The sequence below is a fragment of the Alosa sapidissima genome, chromosome 10 (assembly GCF_018492685.1).
Source record: "Alosa sapidissima isolate fAloSap1 chromosome 10, fAloSap1.pri, whole genome shotgun sequence".
In the NCBI taxonomy this organism is placed as follows: domain Eukaryota; kingdom Metazoa; phylum Chordata; class Actinopteri; order Clupeiformes; family Clupeidae; genus Alosa; species Alosa sapidissima.
This window is the reverse complement of record NC_055966.1, coordinates 33,054,848-33,072,692: the sequence shown is the minus strand read 5'-3', so window position 1 is coordinate 33,072,692 and position 17,845 is coordinate 33,054,848. Positions and strand designations below refer to the sequence as shown.

Sequence of the window (17,845 nt, the reverse complement as noted above, 5' to 3'; positions counted from 1 at the left end):
TTTTGCTTTTACTTTTATAGTTTCATTTTTGTACTAAAATAACTTCAGCACATCATCCTATACTCCCTGTATCAGATAACCTTATAAGAAGGACAGGTGCTTTGCAAACCCCACCTCATGTAAGGGATCTGTGTGTACAGAAGACTTGTTAGTGATTCAAAAGGGTTTTAAGTGATAAACACAGCCAGCTGACCCAGTCTGCTCTGCCATCCCGCACACAACCCCATCCCATTCTCTCTTTCACACTTAAATAGGCCAACCAATGAGCAGTGTTGGGAAGGATACTTTTTAAAGCATACAGTATTCCGTTACAGAATACGGAATACATGCACAAAATTGTAATTTGTAACGTATTCCGTTGCATTACTCAATCTGAGTAATGTATCCTGAATACTTGGATTACTTCCACATTGAATTGCATTTTATATGTGTAGGAATGCGGCCATCAAATCCTACTTACTAAACATGCCTGGTGTGTTCTTCTGTTCCAAATGGCTGAATGTGTCCACATAGGAGAATGTAAAGTCAACTAAGCTACCTGATACAACTATAGCAAGGTGACTAGCACTAGCAAAATAGCAAGGGGACTGGTAAAACTACAGCAGGCAAATACCCTAGGCTAATAAAAAAAAAAAAAAAAACTTTAAGATGCAGGTTGGAGCAGTGGCGTAGCCAGAAATTAGAAAAGGTGTGCCTGTGAGATTTTAGGTGGCATCAACCCAGTAAAAGTGAGGGGCGCATATGACAGGTGGGATACAAATGACCAGGAAATGTAAACACTACTGTATAGCCTATCAGTGCTCTCAAAATTAACGTGATCACGTTATGACAATCAAAAGGGCCATGGGGAGTGAGAGTGAGGGGCTGTGATTGCACCGTCCAGGCTGCTAGAGGGCTCAGCCAAGAACACAAACAGCGAAATCCTTTTAAAGGTCACCGATTCTCCCGATTACCACTCTGCTACTGTTCTGTTACTGGTCTGTTTCTGAATAATCAGCAACTAGAATGGAACATGGAGAATACGGACTGACAAGAAGAATGCCCTACTGTATCTCGTTGACATCGTTGATCCATCCTGAGGGCAACAGTTTTTTCTAAAAAAGAAACCATAGGCCTACTTAAAACATAACCTATGCGGCGGAAGTAATAAATCTTATCTTATCACTGGCTTATGGGAAGTAAATATTTACAGGTCATCCCACTGGCAAGAGCTTTCTCGGAAGTCTTGTGGTCATCAAAATGTTAATAATGCAATGGGTATGCTATGATATCGACAATTTATACAACAGATCCAGACCATTTTTTAATTTCTGATTGGACATGAGCTATTCAATGAGGCACTCAAGACTTTTTGCTAGTTATCACTCCACATATTGCATTGAATTCAACACACCCAAAAGAAAGATGAAAAAGGGAAAAAAAAATGTCTGTCTGCTTTTTGTGGTTAGATCCTACTTACTGTATTTTCAATGCAATCAGGATCAAATGTTAGCGTGAAGATTTAGTGCTTGCCCAGATTCAGTCACATCACTGAAAAAAACTTTACTGTAATACTCATATTCAGTTTCATGTCCAGATTTGGGAACAGACTCATACTGTCCATGTGTGGCTGCTCAGATGACAGAGTGAGCCACCCAGCACCATTTAAACTGCAGTCCATCTCGTGACTCAAACCAGCTCTGCAGTTGATCTCCACAGGTGATGTGATGGTTACAGTACATAGCCCCCATGCTTTGTAGCGTTTCACTAAGTCTGGTGCTATCATCCAATAGAGCATAGCTCTGTCTATAGGTAATTCATTGTCTTATAGACTCAACCACACATATCCATTGCCTGTCACTAGTGTTAATTTTGTCACCTATTTTTAATTTAGTCTTAGTCTTAGTCTTGTGACGAAATGTCCTTTTTAGTCTTTGTCATATTTAGTCATTCAAATATAATTTTTGTTAGTCAAGTTTTAGTTGACTAAAAGTCTCGTCATTTTAGTCTAGTTTTAGTCAAAAGAAAACTAACGGTATCTTAGTCTTAGTCAGTTTTAGTCAACACATTTTAGTCTTTTTTTTTTATAACAAATTATTTCTGATTACCATTTGAGTCAAATAGTGTTTCACACATTTCAATTTTTTTCAACAATATTGTGTGTCTACAGGGCTACTCGTCTGTTATAATTACTCATTCTGATTTTTTGTAAGTAAGTATGTTTAAGTCGAGCTACAGTTATAGCTCGGCTGGGATTTGACCATAGACAGTAAAAGATTTGACTGGACCACTGTCATATTCGTAGACCAGTGTTTCTCAAAGTGTGGTCCGGGGATCACTGGTGGTCCCCAAGCAGACGTGGTAAAATATAATATAGATGAGTTGCAATATAACTTGTATGTAAATCCAAACAGTTCTGCAACACTGTCTATGTAAGATATGCCAGTTTAAATCATACAGAATGAATCCTCTGACACAATAAGCAAAGTGCAAAGACAATAAGCCAGGTGGTTCAGTGAGTAGGCCTATTGTGTAGACTAATTATAGGCTACTGTTGAAGTAGGTCTAATCTTTTTTTTTTTAGCTAGGGTTAATTAAGTGGTCCTGAAACTGAAATAGTTTGAGAAACACTGTCGTAGGCCAAATTATTAATGTTTTACTCCGCCTCACTAGATGGCGATATGCGCCCAAACACAACACATTCCCCAAACAGACTCTCCATCTTAGCCATAGCTAACTTGCTAGCGAACTTTCCATCAAAGATTCTAGAGCAGAGCAAGATAGCTCTGTTCTAGAATCTTTGCTTTCCATATTAGCTTACTTGCTAGCAAACTTTGCATCATCAGTCTAACTAGATGAATAGTTGACATTACATGCTGAACATTTTCGTATGGACATTCTGGGGGATGTTAATTTGTATTAGAGAAGCTTCAACTTCTGGGTATGTAGCATTGTGGCATAAAGCTAGGTAGTTAGCTTGCTAACTCTGGCAGAAATCTCCAGTGTTCTTGTTCCATGTAGTTTCGTGTTGCAGCCACAGGGTTGCAGCACGTAGACTAGCCTACAGGAAAGCTGTTGCGTATGAACTCATTCGGAATATTTTGAAAACGTAACAGCTAGATATTCTGTCTTCTCATTTTGTAAACGAACATGAAGGGAGATTTTATCTTAGTTTTTATTTCATGCAAAACATTTTAGTCTCGTCTTTTTTAGTCAACAATATGCATAATGCATCTTAAGATAGTCTTAGTCAGTGTTTCAGGACATTACTGCCGTCTCGTCATCGTCTCATCTTAGTCATGAAAAAAAAAAGGTCGTTGACGAACATATTTCCTCTCGTCTGATGAAATTAACACTACCTGTCACACTAGTTTAAATGTCTAAGTTTGTAGGAGTGTTTTGTGATCTGAGTTGCAATCTCACAAAGTAGTTGCAATGAGTTGCAATAAAGTTCATGTGCAGTTGACAATCACACAGCATTGCTATGTTGAAGCACCGGCCCTATGCAAGGAATGTGTAACAATGTGACAGGGAAGTAGAAATGGGGAATGGCAGCTAATCAGTGGATTTCTCAAATAATAGTATTGTAAAATAACACAGTTTGATGGGAAACACAGAATAATTCTTTGTGTTTTAAACTGATGTACATTAACAGTATTTAGATGATGAAATTCCAATTCAAGTTTAATTTCAAATGTAAACATCTGAGGAGAGTACACAGGGTCAGAGTTCATAGATGATTTCATGTAACTTCTTTTAGCCAATGTGATCGGACATACAGTGGGTCCCAGTTAAAAATTGACACTTCATTCACGATCATGGTGAATGGTGAAATGTAAGTACAACTGCAGCCGCTTGGGGGCAGCATAGTCCGCTGTGGAGTTCCACGGTCGAACCAGACGGCGCATTCTACAGCAAGGGCTGTGATTGGCCGAGTTTTCAGTGCGTTTCTCTGTGTTTTTAGCAGCCCCTGCAACATGCTAGTCCACTGTAGCCTAAGCCTTGTACATAATGTTAAACATAGTTTTGGATTCAGTGGCAAGATTTCTTGATTGTACAGTGTCTGTCTCTCAGTAATGTTTTAAAATGAGAGCTTCGTCAGCTGGCAGTAGGCTACTTTGTCGATAGTCATGAGAAGTTCGCTTGCTAACAGAACATAAATATGCTGCCCAGAAACCTTGTGAATAGTTCTGATTTTTTTTACTACACTAACGAGGTTGAAATATAGACTTTGCCTACAGCATCTCCTTAACAGTAATGTTAACAAAATGACAGCATTCATATGACAAAGAAAAACGAATTCGGTCACTCAAGACTGTGCCACAGCAACCAGTGTAGGCTACAGTCCTACCCAATAGGCCTACTCCAAGCAGATAGCGTTGTCTGACGGTCGAGTGGGTTAATGCACGTATTTCCAGAACAGGTCTGCAACTTTCAGGTAGTTCTGAGTTCGAATCTAGGCAGGAGCAGAGCCATATAAAGGCCTAGGCCTATTGTTATAATTTTTTGCAAGGTGTTGCTCCTGGCAATACTTGTTTATAATACGTTTGGTGATTAATTGATAGCTGTTTTTGGGACACGTTAAACGTTCTTTATAATGAGCGCATCCGGGGAGTAAAAGGACTGTTACGCGCTGTTACAACTGTAGGCTACAATGATTGCAATACAAAAATATGCGCGTGTTAGTTTAGTTAGTTTTGTGATGTTTTGCACTTTTGCCTCATGTGTTTTCAGGTTTGAGGGCTTTTTTGGCAAGATTGACCTTGGTTAGACTCTGCATATGTTATTTCTCCGTATGGAAAATAAAGTCAATTTTCGACACACGTCTGTTATTAGTTCAATAACAAGTGTTGCTTGTTAAAACATGTGACTAGTGAAACTCAAATGATTTTAGAAATATTTAGCCAAAGCCAAAAAGAGAAGGAGAGACGCCGGTGCAGCTCAGATGTCTTCTTAATTTTCTTTATTCTTTAGTAAAAGGTGCAGAACATTATTAAACTTTGACTAACGTTTCGATGTTCGTTAGTCAAAAACATCGACACATCGAAATGTTAGTCAAAGTTTAATAATGTTCTGCAGCTTTTACTGAAGAATAAAGAAAATTAAGAAGACATCTGAGCTGCACCGGCGTCTCTCCTCTCTAAAATATCTGTCCTGGCCTGGTTGCAACGGATTGTGGCCAAACGACAGAAGCGCGGAGAACCCTCCTTTGTCTTCCAAAAAGTGTTACTTTGTGTCCCGCGCTCCCCCACTGCTTGTGAAAGAAGGGGATGGGGGAGGGGGGCTTAACGTGAAAAAGCTTAATGTCACAAAACGGAAACGAGTCGTTTTAGGCTACAGGCCTTCATAATGGTAGGCTACAGGAAGTGGGGGGAGGGTATGGGATGACCAGAGCCGTCATCTATCGTCTTTCCAGGCACACAGCTCGTTATAAAGCCTATCGACTGCCTTAACAGATAGGCTTTGCTCTTGGGTTTGGCCTGCAGCGAACTTAATGCTCTTGTTGCTTGCAGTTTGTTAAATAAAGCGATGCAGATTACATTATTTATTTCTGATTAATTGCGTCTTTTGATGTATGTTGCAACATTTGCTTGTTAGGCTGGGCTACTGTCAATGTCCTGTACAGGTCAATGTTCAACAATTGCTGGTGTAGGCCTAGGCTATTAATCAATTAGGGACTGTTCGTTATTTATTTAATTAAGGGGCTACCGGAGGAGTTTTGGGAGCGTTAGTCAAAAAAGACGTGACCCTCCCTCGCCAGCAAGAATTTTTTCTATGACCCAAAGTGATTGAGAAAAAACGCATGATCCTCCCCAGTCCCAACAATGTATTGATGCCTTAGGCTACTGGGTCAATTTGGGAGCTTGCATGCTACGACTCCTTCCTTGAAATGCCTTGAAAAGGCTGTCGTTTGCACAATTTCACAAATAATCACCGGGACCGAAACAAACCTGTCAACTTTTCCCGGGTTTATCGCGTATTTTAACTTTTTCCTCGCTGTCTTAGGAGGAGCTGCAGGGCCGTCGCAAGGGGATGCGAGGCCCTGTGCGAACTTGACAGATGCAAGGCCCTTTTCACTTACGTGCATGAAATCATGCGATAGCTTACTTTACACATAGCCAAGGCTACCGTCGGTGTATTTTAATAGTAGCCTAGTCTAATAAGCTACACCAGCTTGCCTTTAAGAGGGGAAATTCAATTGTATAGCCTATAACATGGACATGTATGGACATGTTGACAAAACGTTGCAAGGGATGACAACAGGGAACTGTTCAGACAACACAAACACCTCTCAACACCGTGTTTCTGAGCAGAGAAGAATATAAGGAAAGACCAGACTATCTCCAGGTTCTACTCAACAACAGCTTTGATAAGGAGGGGAAGAGATACACACCTGATGACATAACATACAGACAAAACTAATCAGTTGTAAGACCCTTTATTTGCTGCTAAGATACTGTTGTTTCCTTTAATCAGTTGCAACAGAGTTTCATACTCATCTCTTAACTCTCTTTTTATTTTCTTTCAAATTATTGATTTTTCTCATCAAGCAGCATGGGCCAATGACCCCCATGTCTGTGGCCGGGGTCCTCTGACCTTCCACTCTGTAAGGCCTCGAGAGACTTGGAGACCTTCAGGGACGGTCTAGTGTTCAGCAGTCGCCCAGTGAAGCCCAGGGAGAAGGTCCAGTTCCGGGTGGACCTTCGTCCGCAGCCTTCGAGCCTGGGATGGCGGTGTGCAGATCGGCTTCACTAATGTACGCTCTGCCACTGGACCACTTCCACCCATGGCCATTCCCGATCTCACAGACAAGCTTGGATACGGGGTTCATGTAGTTATTTACCATCATTTGCAAATTGACAATGATGGATAAGAAAACACATTTGCACATTTTTATTATGACCGCCGCGCAGCGAAGCGGCGGTCATATAGGTTTAGTCAGATTTTTTTTTTTTTTTTTTTTCTCGCATGTCCAAATTTCCATCAAGGATTCCCGGGACACTGTAAGACCGGGGTACACGAAATTTGGTGGGCATATAACCCCACATGGATAGCATGGAACCTCCTGTTTTCGTTTTGATCTGTAGCCCCCCCGCTGGACTGGACCCTCCGAAAGGAGGGTAGGGCAGACACAGTTTTCTGTGAATATCTCGAGACCGTAGGGTTTAGGAGGACCATTTTTTTTTGTATGTTGATCTCAAAGGGCCATGTCAACCCATTCCATAACCACTCATTTCATGTATAGCGCCACCTAGTTAAACACAAAAAAGTAAAAATGAGGTGTTGTAATCGCAGGTATCTGTGACCTAACATAGTCAAAACTGCACGAAATTGGAAGTGTAGGATCATTATGACACCCTCTGAATGCACGCCAAGTTTCATGGAATTCCGTTCATGGGGGGCCACACAATACATTCATTTATGTTACTATACACCCGGCCTGTAGGTGGCCGGAGACAGTTTTCTGTGAATATCTCGAGAACCGTAGGGCCTAGGAGGTCCACCTTTTTTTTGTATGTTGGTCTTAAGGGGGCATGTCAACCTATCCCATTACCACTTATTTCATGTATAGCGCCACCTAGTTAAAAATGAAAAAGCAAAACATTAGGTGTTTTCACCACAATATCTCTGGCTGACATGGTCAAAACTGCACGAAATTGAAAGTGTAGGATCATTATGACATCCTCCGAATGCATGCCAAGTTTCGTGGACTTTCGTTCATGGGGGGCCTTACAATAAAATAATTTATGTGTACATTTAGTGACCTTACACCAACAAGGATTCCCGGGACACTGAAAGACCGGGGTACACGAAACTTGGTGGGCATGTAACACCACATGGATAGCATGGAACCATCGTTTTTCGTTTTGATCTGTAGCCCCCCCGCTGGACTGGACCCCCCGAAAGGAGGGTAGGGCAGACACAGTTTTCTGTGAATATCTTGAGAACCGTAGGGCCTAGGATGACCAATTTTTTGCGTATGTTTGCCTCCAGGGGTCATGTAAACCCATTCCATATGCACACATGTGCATAAACAGATACACACGCACACACATACATTCACAGTAATCCTACGTATGACACATACTCACACAGTAGACATATATACGCATGCATGCACATGCACACACACAGGCACATAAACAGGCAAACACACAAGCACATGCACATGCACGCACACACACCCACCCACACACACAACATAAACGTGTACACGCACACATGCACACAATTCAATAATTTCTCAGAATTATGAACAGGCAAGATGGGGGTGGGGTTGTATAAAATGAATTTTACATGTGAAATTTATGAACTAATCATGTTTTGGTACTTGTTTTCTAGCAGATACCAGTGAGAATTGAGTGTGGATAATGCAATTTAGTGAGACAGTTAGAATCATATAGGCCTTTCAGCGTGATTTATTTTTGTGGAAAAAATGTGCTGGACTGGGCGGCGGTCATATTTTGTACCGCTCTGCGGTACATCTAGTTATTCTATTCTGGCAGACTTTTCCAATGTTGATCAATGTGAATTGTAGCCTGGGTGAACCCAGACAAACTTGCAAATTCACATTTGCTAATAGCTTCTTATAGGTTCAGTCAGGGTATGTGAATTTGAGGTTTACAATATTTAGTTGTCTATTGTGTTAACTGTTTACACCATAATGTTTTTATTTTCTATAAACATTTAATTTGGCACTTGTACATATTTATGAATATATCTGTGAAATCAGGATATCAGAAATACTAGAAGATATGTCCAATAGTTGATCAAGGTAACTTGAATGAAGTTTTAATAACAATTGCAGAATGAAATGTTGGTCTGTCTAAGCTGTGAACTGTTTACACGATAAAGTATTGTATTTTATGTAAATATTTCATTTGGTATTTGTATATTTGTAAATCTATGTATGGAAATGTTATTCATAAATTATGACTTGACTTGTAACATGTGGTTATGATTGATCATTGGTGGGGGGGGGGGGATGTCTGAACATTCCAGTTTAGTCTGGTCACACTGGTTTGATTTCTCAGTTTCAGGTAGTAGTGGCAGCAAAAGGCACAAACACCTTTACTCATCCAGAACACCAACAGGTCCAGATGAACAATTATTACAGTCTACAGTCAGAGTTGCATGCCAAGTACCCTGGCAGTGGTTCTGTTTTTGGAGATATACTGCCACCTAGTGATAAGTATATAAGTATAGTATACTCTTTTGATCCTGTGAGGGAAATTTGGTCTCTGTATTTATCCCAATCCATGAATTAGTGAAACACAAACAGCACACAGTGAACACACAGTGAGGTGAAGCACACACTACTCCCGACGCAGTGAGCTGCCTGCTACAGCGGCGCTCGGGGAGCAGTGAGGGGTTAGGTGCCTTGCTCAAGGGAACTTCAGCTGTGGATGCGGGCATGGGAGAACAGTGCTCAACCACTTCCCCTGCTCACATTTCTCCTACTGGTCGGAGAACGAACCAGCAACCCTTCGGTTACAAGCCCGAAGCCCTAACTGGTAGGCCATGGCTGCGCCCTCTTTTGTAGCCTATGCGGTACATCTAGTTCACTTCCCCATCACATCAAGAATTGTGACTCTATTATGAACTTTAAAAGCAATGTAAAAACCATCTCTTTCAGTTAGCATTCTCACTGTAATATTTTAATATTATATTAATTATTTCAATTATTCAAAGTAGTGTGCAACTGTTTTTCTTGGTTTTGACATTTGACCTTAGTGATGGTTAAGATGACGGTCAAGGTTTGTGTGATTTTGTTCTGTTTGTCTTCTATAACTTATAATGAAAAAGTTAATGCCTTAATAAAATCAAGTTAAACTACCAGAGGAGGTCATGTGGATATACTGTATATCATCCATGATAAAAAAAATACAGCTGAACTGCAGATGCATTAATTCACATCCATTTATTTTCACACATCTCTGTCACAGAAGGTGGTGGTGTGACTGCACACATACTGAATGACACTGAATAACAGCAGTTCTTTTGGGAGTCTCTCCAGTGAGTCATGAATTTGTCAGTGTGCTGGTTGTCCAGGTCAAGGCAAAGCTTAATAACTGGCCATGGTCTGCTCCAGCCAGTCGTTGAACAGGCAAACCTGGAGAAGCAGACAAAAGCTTATTAGTTTTGTACACATATTTTATACTGTGAGTTACTTTTCATTGTCTTTAGGACTGAATAGAGATATTTGGGTCTTTGCGGTGCCTGTAAGTTCTGTCTGAATCTCACCTTGGCGTAGACACCAGGGTGGTTGCGCTCAGCGCAACCGTAGCCCCAGGACACAACACCCTGCAGCTCACCGTTGCACACCACGGGGCCACCAGAGTCACCCTGAGACGGACACACAGAGAGAGAGAAATGCTGGTCAGAATCCATGGAGTGGGCAATTGCATCTTCAAATAGTGACCATTTTAAGTTGTGGTCATATGATGGAAAGCTTTATACAGTATACTACACAGTCAAGACCACCTGTGACTCCAATTATTAGGTGATGGTTAAATAGCTGAATTAATGCTCTTGTAAGATTTAATCTCTTTGGTGCAGAAGTGTACCTGGCAAGAGTCCTTGCCGCCCTCCAGGTATCCAGCGCAGAACATGGCGTCGGTGATCATGCCGGGGTAGGAGTTGTTGCAGTCGCGATCAGAGATGATGGGGATCTCCAGGCACTGAAGCTTGTTACTGTCAGCAGCTAAACGGTTAACATGAAAAAATGAGTGTGTTGAGGAGGATAAAATCTGACTAATAGTTATTCGTCAATAGATAGTCAGATAGAATGAAAAGTATTGAAGACTAGGCCTAGATGAGGTAAGCTTCATGGTGGCATACTAACCGGAGCTCATGGTGTTGCCCCAGCCGGACACGGTGCACATGGTGCCAGCGGCAGCACAGCTGGTGGGCAGAGCCACGGGCTGCACATACTGGTTCAGGGTGGCGGGCGTGCTCAGCTTGATCAGCATGATGTCGTTGTCGATGTTGTAAGAGCTGTAGTTGGGGTGGCGGATGACGCGGGAGGAGCTGATGAACTGCTCATTTCCCTCAGTGACCCTGATGTTGTGCTCGCCCATACGCACCTCCACACGGCTGAGAGGAGGCAGAGGGAGAGATAGAGAGAGTGAGTGACCGGCAATAAAATCTAAAAGGTAGTTAAAAGTAGTAAAGATAGTAAATGTAGTAGTGCATTTTAACATGTATTGCATTTTGAATTGTATTTCACAGTATTTGTTGCTCTTTGCCAGACATGCCATTCCACTTTTTATTGTTCTGTACTGTTTCAAGTAAGTATATAAAGTCAAGTGCAGAAACATACGACTTGTAGCAGTGAGCAGCAGACACAACCCAGTTCTTGTTGACCAGGGAACCACCGCAGAAGTGGTAACCGGAGTTCAGAGACACCTGCCAGGGCTTGGAGTTGGCCTTGCACTCATAACCTCCAACAATCTTATCCTCCTCTGCAACTGCACATAAGGCCAAAATGTCATTTTACAGAGGAACATCATGACAAATACTTGAATGAATATCTAACGGTATCTTTTTAGAGTTTAGCTGGAACACAGCAGGCAAGAGCAGCAGTTCAGCAAGAATTGTACTCACAAGCAGCTCCGAGGAGCACAAGGAAGACGAGAGACCTCATGGTTGCTGATTGATCCTGTTGATGAAGGTCTAACCTGGACCCCTGGCCTTTAAACAGACCTGCCACACTCACCACGCCCCATCAGAAAGGAGTCGACCAATCAGAATGTAGCTCTGTCCACCAGAACTGTTATGTGACATACAATGAGAAGTGCATACTGGCATGCGTGCGAGAATGGCGAGGTACAGTATGTAACATATGATGCGTTTCACAGGGCAACCTTCAAACTCAGAGATAAACAAAAAACCCACGATGCATGTGGCAGCAGGTGAAATTGACACGTTCACTTCACAATGTATGCCGTACTCTGTCCATTTGAAGCGTCACCTCATTGAAGTTGTAATTAATGTTCCTCCTGTTCAATCATTTAATCTTTAGCTCCTTACATTCAAGTTTAATTTTCATGAAACTGTGTACAAGAGTCCAAGAGTTACTTGCAACAGTTAGAATCACATAATTAATGCAATTTATGACAATATTTTTACTGGTAGTGTTATTGGTGGTCATCTTTCCAGATACTCGGCAGAATACTAAAACAAAATAACAGTAGCCGAAAAATAATGATTCTACTAACTGCTATGAACACATTTTCATTCACTTCTTCATACAATGGAATCTACTCTTCCATGATTGTTTTCAACATTGTTCTACATTGAAGACTAAAACCGAAGACATTAAAAGTATTAACACAAACATCTTAAACTCTATATCTTAAAATCTTAAATATAGATATTTATGTTTAATACGGTAGTTAAAATGTTTCGCTGTTTCGCCTTTATAAGAACTTGGCATACTTTTGGCAAAACTAACTTTATGCTTTTCAATTAAAACCAATTAAAAGTGTTGGTGAAGACTTAGCAAAAGATGGATACTTTGAGTAGTATGATATATTGAAATAAAATATATTTGTAAATCTAAAGTAAAATATTTTTTTAGTATACAATGTGCACTACCATAGAGAAAAAGCAAAATATCTCAGAGCGCTATGGAAATGATTTCTCAGAGGTAATCACTAGCAGGTGTGAGTTAATTAGTTAGTTATTACAGTGCATGAAAATGCACTGTTCTGTTATCCGAAGTCTTCTTCTTATTATTATTAGAGTGCATGAAAATGCACTCTATTGTTATCCGATTTCTTCTTCTTATTAGAGTGCATGAAAATGCACTCTATTGTTATCCGATTTCTTCTTATTATTCTTCTTCTAACGGGAAAAGGGACTTTTATTTTGAAACAGTTGTGGGCACAGGATCTGTAGTCTTAATACAGCCATATTGTATGCTTAAAGACTGAGACAGCCTGAGACAGTGGCTGCAGGTGGCCTGAACACCTGGCATAGGATTCTAATTGCTCTATTGTGATGTCATAATCTAATGTTAAGTCAATGGGGAAATTTTAGTAGTTTTTAATTAATAGATTAAAAAGTATAAAAGTTACAAAGTTGAAAAATACATAGCTGAAGTCACATAAGTAAGACCTACGCAACACAGTTTGAATGAAGTTTCTAAGTTAAACGGTTGAAGCTGTATTAAACGCACAAAAAGCATTAGAAGAAGAACTAGAAAAGCATTTCCTGAAGGAAATACAGTGCATGAAAATGCAAAAATATGATGTAAAATATCATACAGAGTAAAAACAAACTATATTGGTTGCTAAGTAGATGAGGTTTAATATAGTTGGAATGACTGAACAGTTAAATAGGTGGATAGTTTAAATGGTTAAATTATTTAGGTAGATAGTTGACGATAACTGACAGTTGGAATGGCTCTAATGTTTGCTAGCAGTTATGCTAACTATGTTAACAAAGATAATAATGTTAACAAAGTTACTATGCTAACTAGCATGCTAACATGCTAACTATGCTAACCATGTTACTTAGCTAATCGTTTTTAGTAGTTTTGCTAAAAATGCTAACTAGCATGCTAACATGCTAGCGCTAGCATGCTAACTATGCTAACCACGTTACTTAGCTGACTTAGCTAATCGTTTTTAGCGGTTTTGCTAAAAATGCTAACTAGCATGCTAACTATGCTAACCACGTTACTTAGCTGACTTAGCTAATCGTTTTTAGCAGTTTTGCTAAAAATGCTAACTAGCATGCTAACATGCTAACATGCTAACTATGCTAACCATGTGACTTAGCTAACTTAGCTAATCATTTTAAGCAGTTTTGTTAAAAATGCTAACTAGCATGCTAACATGCTAGCATGCTAACTATGCTAACCATGTGACTTAGCTAATCATTTTAAGCAGTTTTGCTAAAAATGCTAACTAGCATGCTAACATGCTAGCATGCTAACTATGCTAACCATGTTACTTAGCTAACTTAGCTAACTAGCTACAGTGGGTAGGAGTCATAGTTGATGACAAGTAACAGTTACAATGGCTGAACAGTTAAAAAGTTCAGTAGTTTAAAGGGTTGAATTGTTTAACAGTGAAATATTGTAGTGAGGACTTTTATTTTGAAACAGTTTTTGGCAGAGGAAGCAGTTGAACAGGATGTGTAGTCTTAATAGGGCCAGTTTGTATGCTTAAAGCCTGAGACTGGCAGTTGGTCCAGGTGGCCCGAACACCTGCCATAGGATTCTAATTGCTTAACGGCCGTATTGTGATGTCATAATCATAATGTTAAGTGAATGGGGAAATTTTGATAGTTTTTAATTAATAGTTTAAAAAGTATAAAAGTTACAAAGCTGAAAAATACATAGCACCCATGTCCTAAGTAAGACCTACGTAACATAGTTTGAATGAAGTTTCTACGTTAAACGGTTGAAGCTGCATTAAATGCGTTAGAAGAAGAATAAGAATAAGAAGCCTAGGAAGAACAGTACAGTGCATTTTCATGCACTGTAATAAGAAGAAGCCTAGGAAGAACAGTACAGTGCATTTTCATGCACTGTAATAAGAAGAAGCCTAGGAAGAACAGTACAGTGCATTTTCATGCACTGTAACTAGAAAAGCATTTCCTGAAGGAAATACAGTGCATGAAAATGCAAAAATATGATGTAAAATATCATACAGAGTAAAAACAAACTATTGGTTGCTAGGTAGATGAGGTTTAATATAGTTGGAATGACTGAACAGTTAAATAAGTGGATAGTTTAAATGGTTAAATTATTTAGGTAGATAGTTGACGATAACTGACACTTGGAATGGCTCTAATGTTTGCTAGCAGTTATGCTAACTATGTTAACAAAGATAATAATGTTAACCAAGTTACTATGCTAACTAGCATGCTAACAATGTTAAAATGTTAAGTATGCTAACCATGTGACTTAGCTAACTTAGCTAATCATTTTTAGCAGTTATGCTAACTAACATGCTAACATGCTAACTATGCTAATCATGTTACTTAGCTAACTTAGTTAATCATTTTAGCAGGTATGCTAACTATGCTAACTAACATGCTAACATGCTAACTATGCTAACCATGTTACTTAGCTGACTTAGCTAATCATTTTAAGCAGTTTTGCTAAAAATGCTAACTAGCATGCTAACATGTATGCTAACCATATGACTTAGCTAATCATTTTAAGAAGTTTTGCTAAAAATGCTAACTAGCATGCTAACATGCTAGCATGCTAACTATGCTAACCATATGACTTAGCTAACTTAGCTAATCATTTTAAGCAGTTTTGCTAAAAATGTTAACTAGCATGCTAACATGCTGGCATGCTAACTATGCTAACCATGTGACTTAGCTAACTTAGCTAATCATTTTTAGCAGTTTTGCTAAAAATGCTAACTAGCATGTTAACTATGCTAACCATGTTACTTAGCTAACTTAGCTAACTAGCTACAGTGGGTAGGAGTCATAGTTGATGACAAGTAACAGTTACAATGGCTGAACAGTTAAAAAGTTCAGTAGTTTAAAGGGTTAAATTGTTTAACAGTAAAATATTATAGTGAGGACTTTTATTTTGAAACAGTTTTTGGCAGAGGAAGCAGTTGAACAGGATGTGTAGTCTTAATAGGGCCAGTTTGTATGCTTAAAGCCTGAGACTGGCAGTTGGTCCAGGTGGCCCGAACACCTGCCATAGGATTCTAATTGCTTAACGGCCGTATTGTGATGTCATAATCATAATGTTAAGTCAATGGGGAAATTTTGATAGTTTTTAATTAATAGTTTAAAAAGTATAAAAGTTACAAAGCTGAAAAATACATAGCACCCATGTCCTAAGTAAGACCTACGTAACATAGTTTGAATGAAGTTTCTACGTTAAACGGTTGAAGCTGCATTAAATGCGTTAGAAGAAGAATAAGAACTAGAAAAGCATTTCCTGAAGAAAATACAGTGCATGAAAATGCAAAAATATGATGGGTTTATTTGGTTAAATTATTTGCTTGGTAGATAAGGTTTAATATAGTTGGAATGACTGAACAGTTAAATAGGTTGATAATTTAAATGGTTAAATTATTTAGGCAGATAGTTGACAATACCTACCAGTTGGAATGGCTCCAATGTTTGCTAGCAGTTATGCTAACTATATTAACAAAGATAATAATGATAACCAAGTTACTATGCTAACTAGCATGCTAACAATGTTAAAATGTTAACTATGCTAACCATATGACTTAGCTAACCTAGCTAATCATTTTTATTAGTTATGCTAACTATGCTAACTAACATGCTAACATGTTAATTATGCTAACCATGTGACTTAGCTAACTTCGCTAATCATTTTTAACAGTTATGTTAACTATGCTAACTAGCATGCTAACATGCTTGCATGCTAACTATGCTCACCATGTGACTTAGCTAACTTCGCTAATCATTTTTAGCAGTTATGCTAACTATGCTAACTAGCATGATAGCATGCTAACTATGCTAACCATGTGACTTAGCTAACTTAGCTAATCATTTTTAGCAGTTATGCTAACCATATTACTTAGCTAACTTAGCTAATCATTTTTAGCAGTTATGCTAACTATGCTAACTAGCATGATAACATGCTACCATGCTAACTATGCCAACCATGTGACTTAGCTAACTTAGCTAATCATTTTAGCAGTTATGCTAACTATGCTAACTTACATGCTAACATGCTAGCATGTTAACTATGTTAACCATGTTACTTAGCTAATCATTTTTAGCAGTTGTGCTAAAAATGCTAACAATGTTAGCAATGCTAACATGCTAACTATGCTAACCATGCTAACTAGCTACAGTGGGTAGGAGTCATAGTTGATGATAAGTAACAGTTACAATGGCTGAACAGTTAAACAGTTCAGTAGTTTAAAGGGTTAAATTGTTTAACAGTGAAATATTGTAGTGAGGACTTTTATTTTGAAACAGTTTTTGGCAGAGGAAGCAGTTGAACAGGATGTGTAGTCTTAATAGGGCCAGTTTGTATGCTTAAAGCCTGAGACTGGCAGTTGGTCCAGGTGGCCCGAACACCTGCCATAGGATTCTAATTGCTTAACGGCTCTATTGTGATGTCATCAGCCCATGTTAAGTCTATGGGGAAATTTTGAACAGTTTTTAATTAATAGTTTAAAAAGTATAAAAGTTACAAAGCTGAAAAATACATAGCACTCTTGTCCTAAGTAAGACCTACGTAACATAGTTTGAATGAAGTTTCTACGTTAAACGGTTGAAGCTGCATTAAATGCGTTAGAAGAAGAAGATTAAGAAGCCTAGGAAGAACAGTACAGTGCATTTTCATGCACTGTAATAAGCAGAAGAAGAATAAGAAGCCTAGGAAGAACAGTACAGTGCATTTTCATGCACTGTAATAAGAATAAGAAGAAGCCTAGGAAGAACAGTACAGTGCATTTTCATGCACTGTAATAAGAAGCCTAGGAAGAACAGTACAGTGCATTTTCATGCACTGTAATAAGAAGCCTAGGAAGAACAGTACAGTGCATTTTCATGCACTGTAAAAAGCCTTGGAATAACAGTACAGTGCATTTTCATGCACTGTAATAATAAGAAGAAATCGGATAACAGTACAGTGCATTTTCATGCACTCTAATAAGAAGAAGCCTAGGAAGAACAGTACAGTGCATTTTCATGCACTGTAATAAGAAGAAGCCTAGGAAGAACAGTACAGTGCATTTTCATGCACTGTAATAAGAAGAAGCCTAGGAAGAACAGTACAGTGCATTTTCATGCACTGTAATAATAAAATGCCTTGGAATAACAGTACAGTGCATTTTCATGCACTGTAATAATAAAATGCCTTGGAATAACAGTACAGTGCATTTTCATGCACTCTAAT

At 39.1% G+C, this 17,845-nt stretch overlaps 1 protein-coding gene across 1 annotated transcript; it reads right to left on the bottom strand.

Annotated features, from left to right (window-relative positions):
- Positions 1-9,906: 9,906 nt before the first annotated feature.
- Positions 9,907-11,637, bottom strand: LOC121720258 (trypsin-1-like). Its single transcript, XM_042106252.1, has 6 exons — positions 11,587-11,637; positions 11,303-11,450; positions 10,826-11,076; positions 10,548-10,684; positions 10,225-10,326; positions 9,907-10,093 (listed from the first exon to the last, which is right to left on the bottom strand). The coding sequence occupies exons 1-6, from the start codon at positions 11,624-11,626 to the stop codon at positions 10,046-10,048; spliced, it is 726 nt and encodes a 241-aa protein (XP_041962186.1). The 5' UTR covers positions 11,627-11,637; the 3' UTR covers positions 9,907-10,045.
- Positions 11,638-17,845: the final 6,208 nt, after the last annotated feature.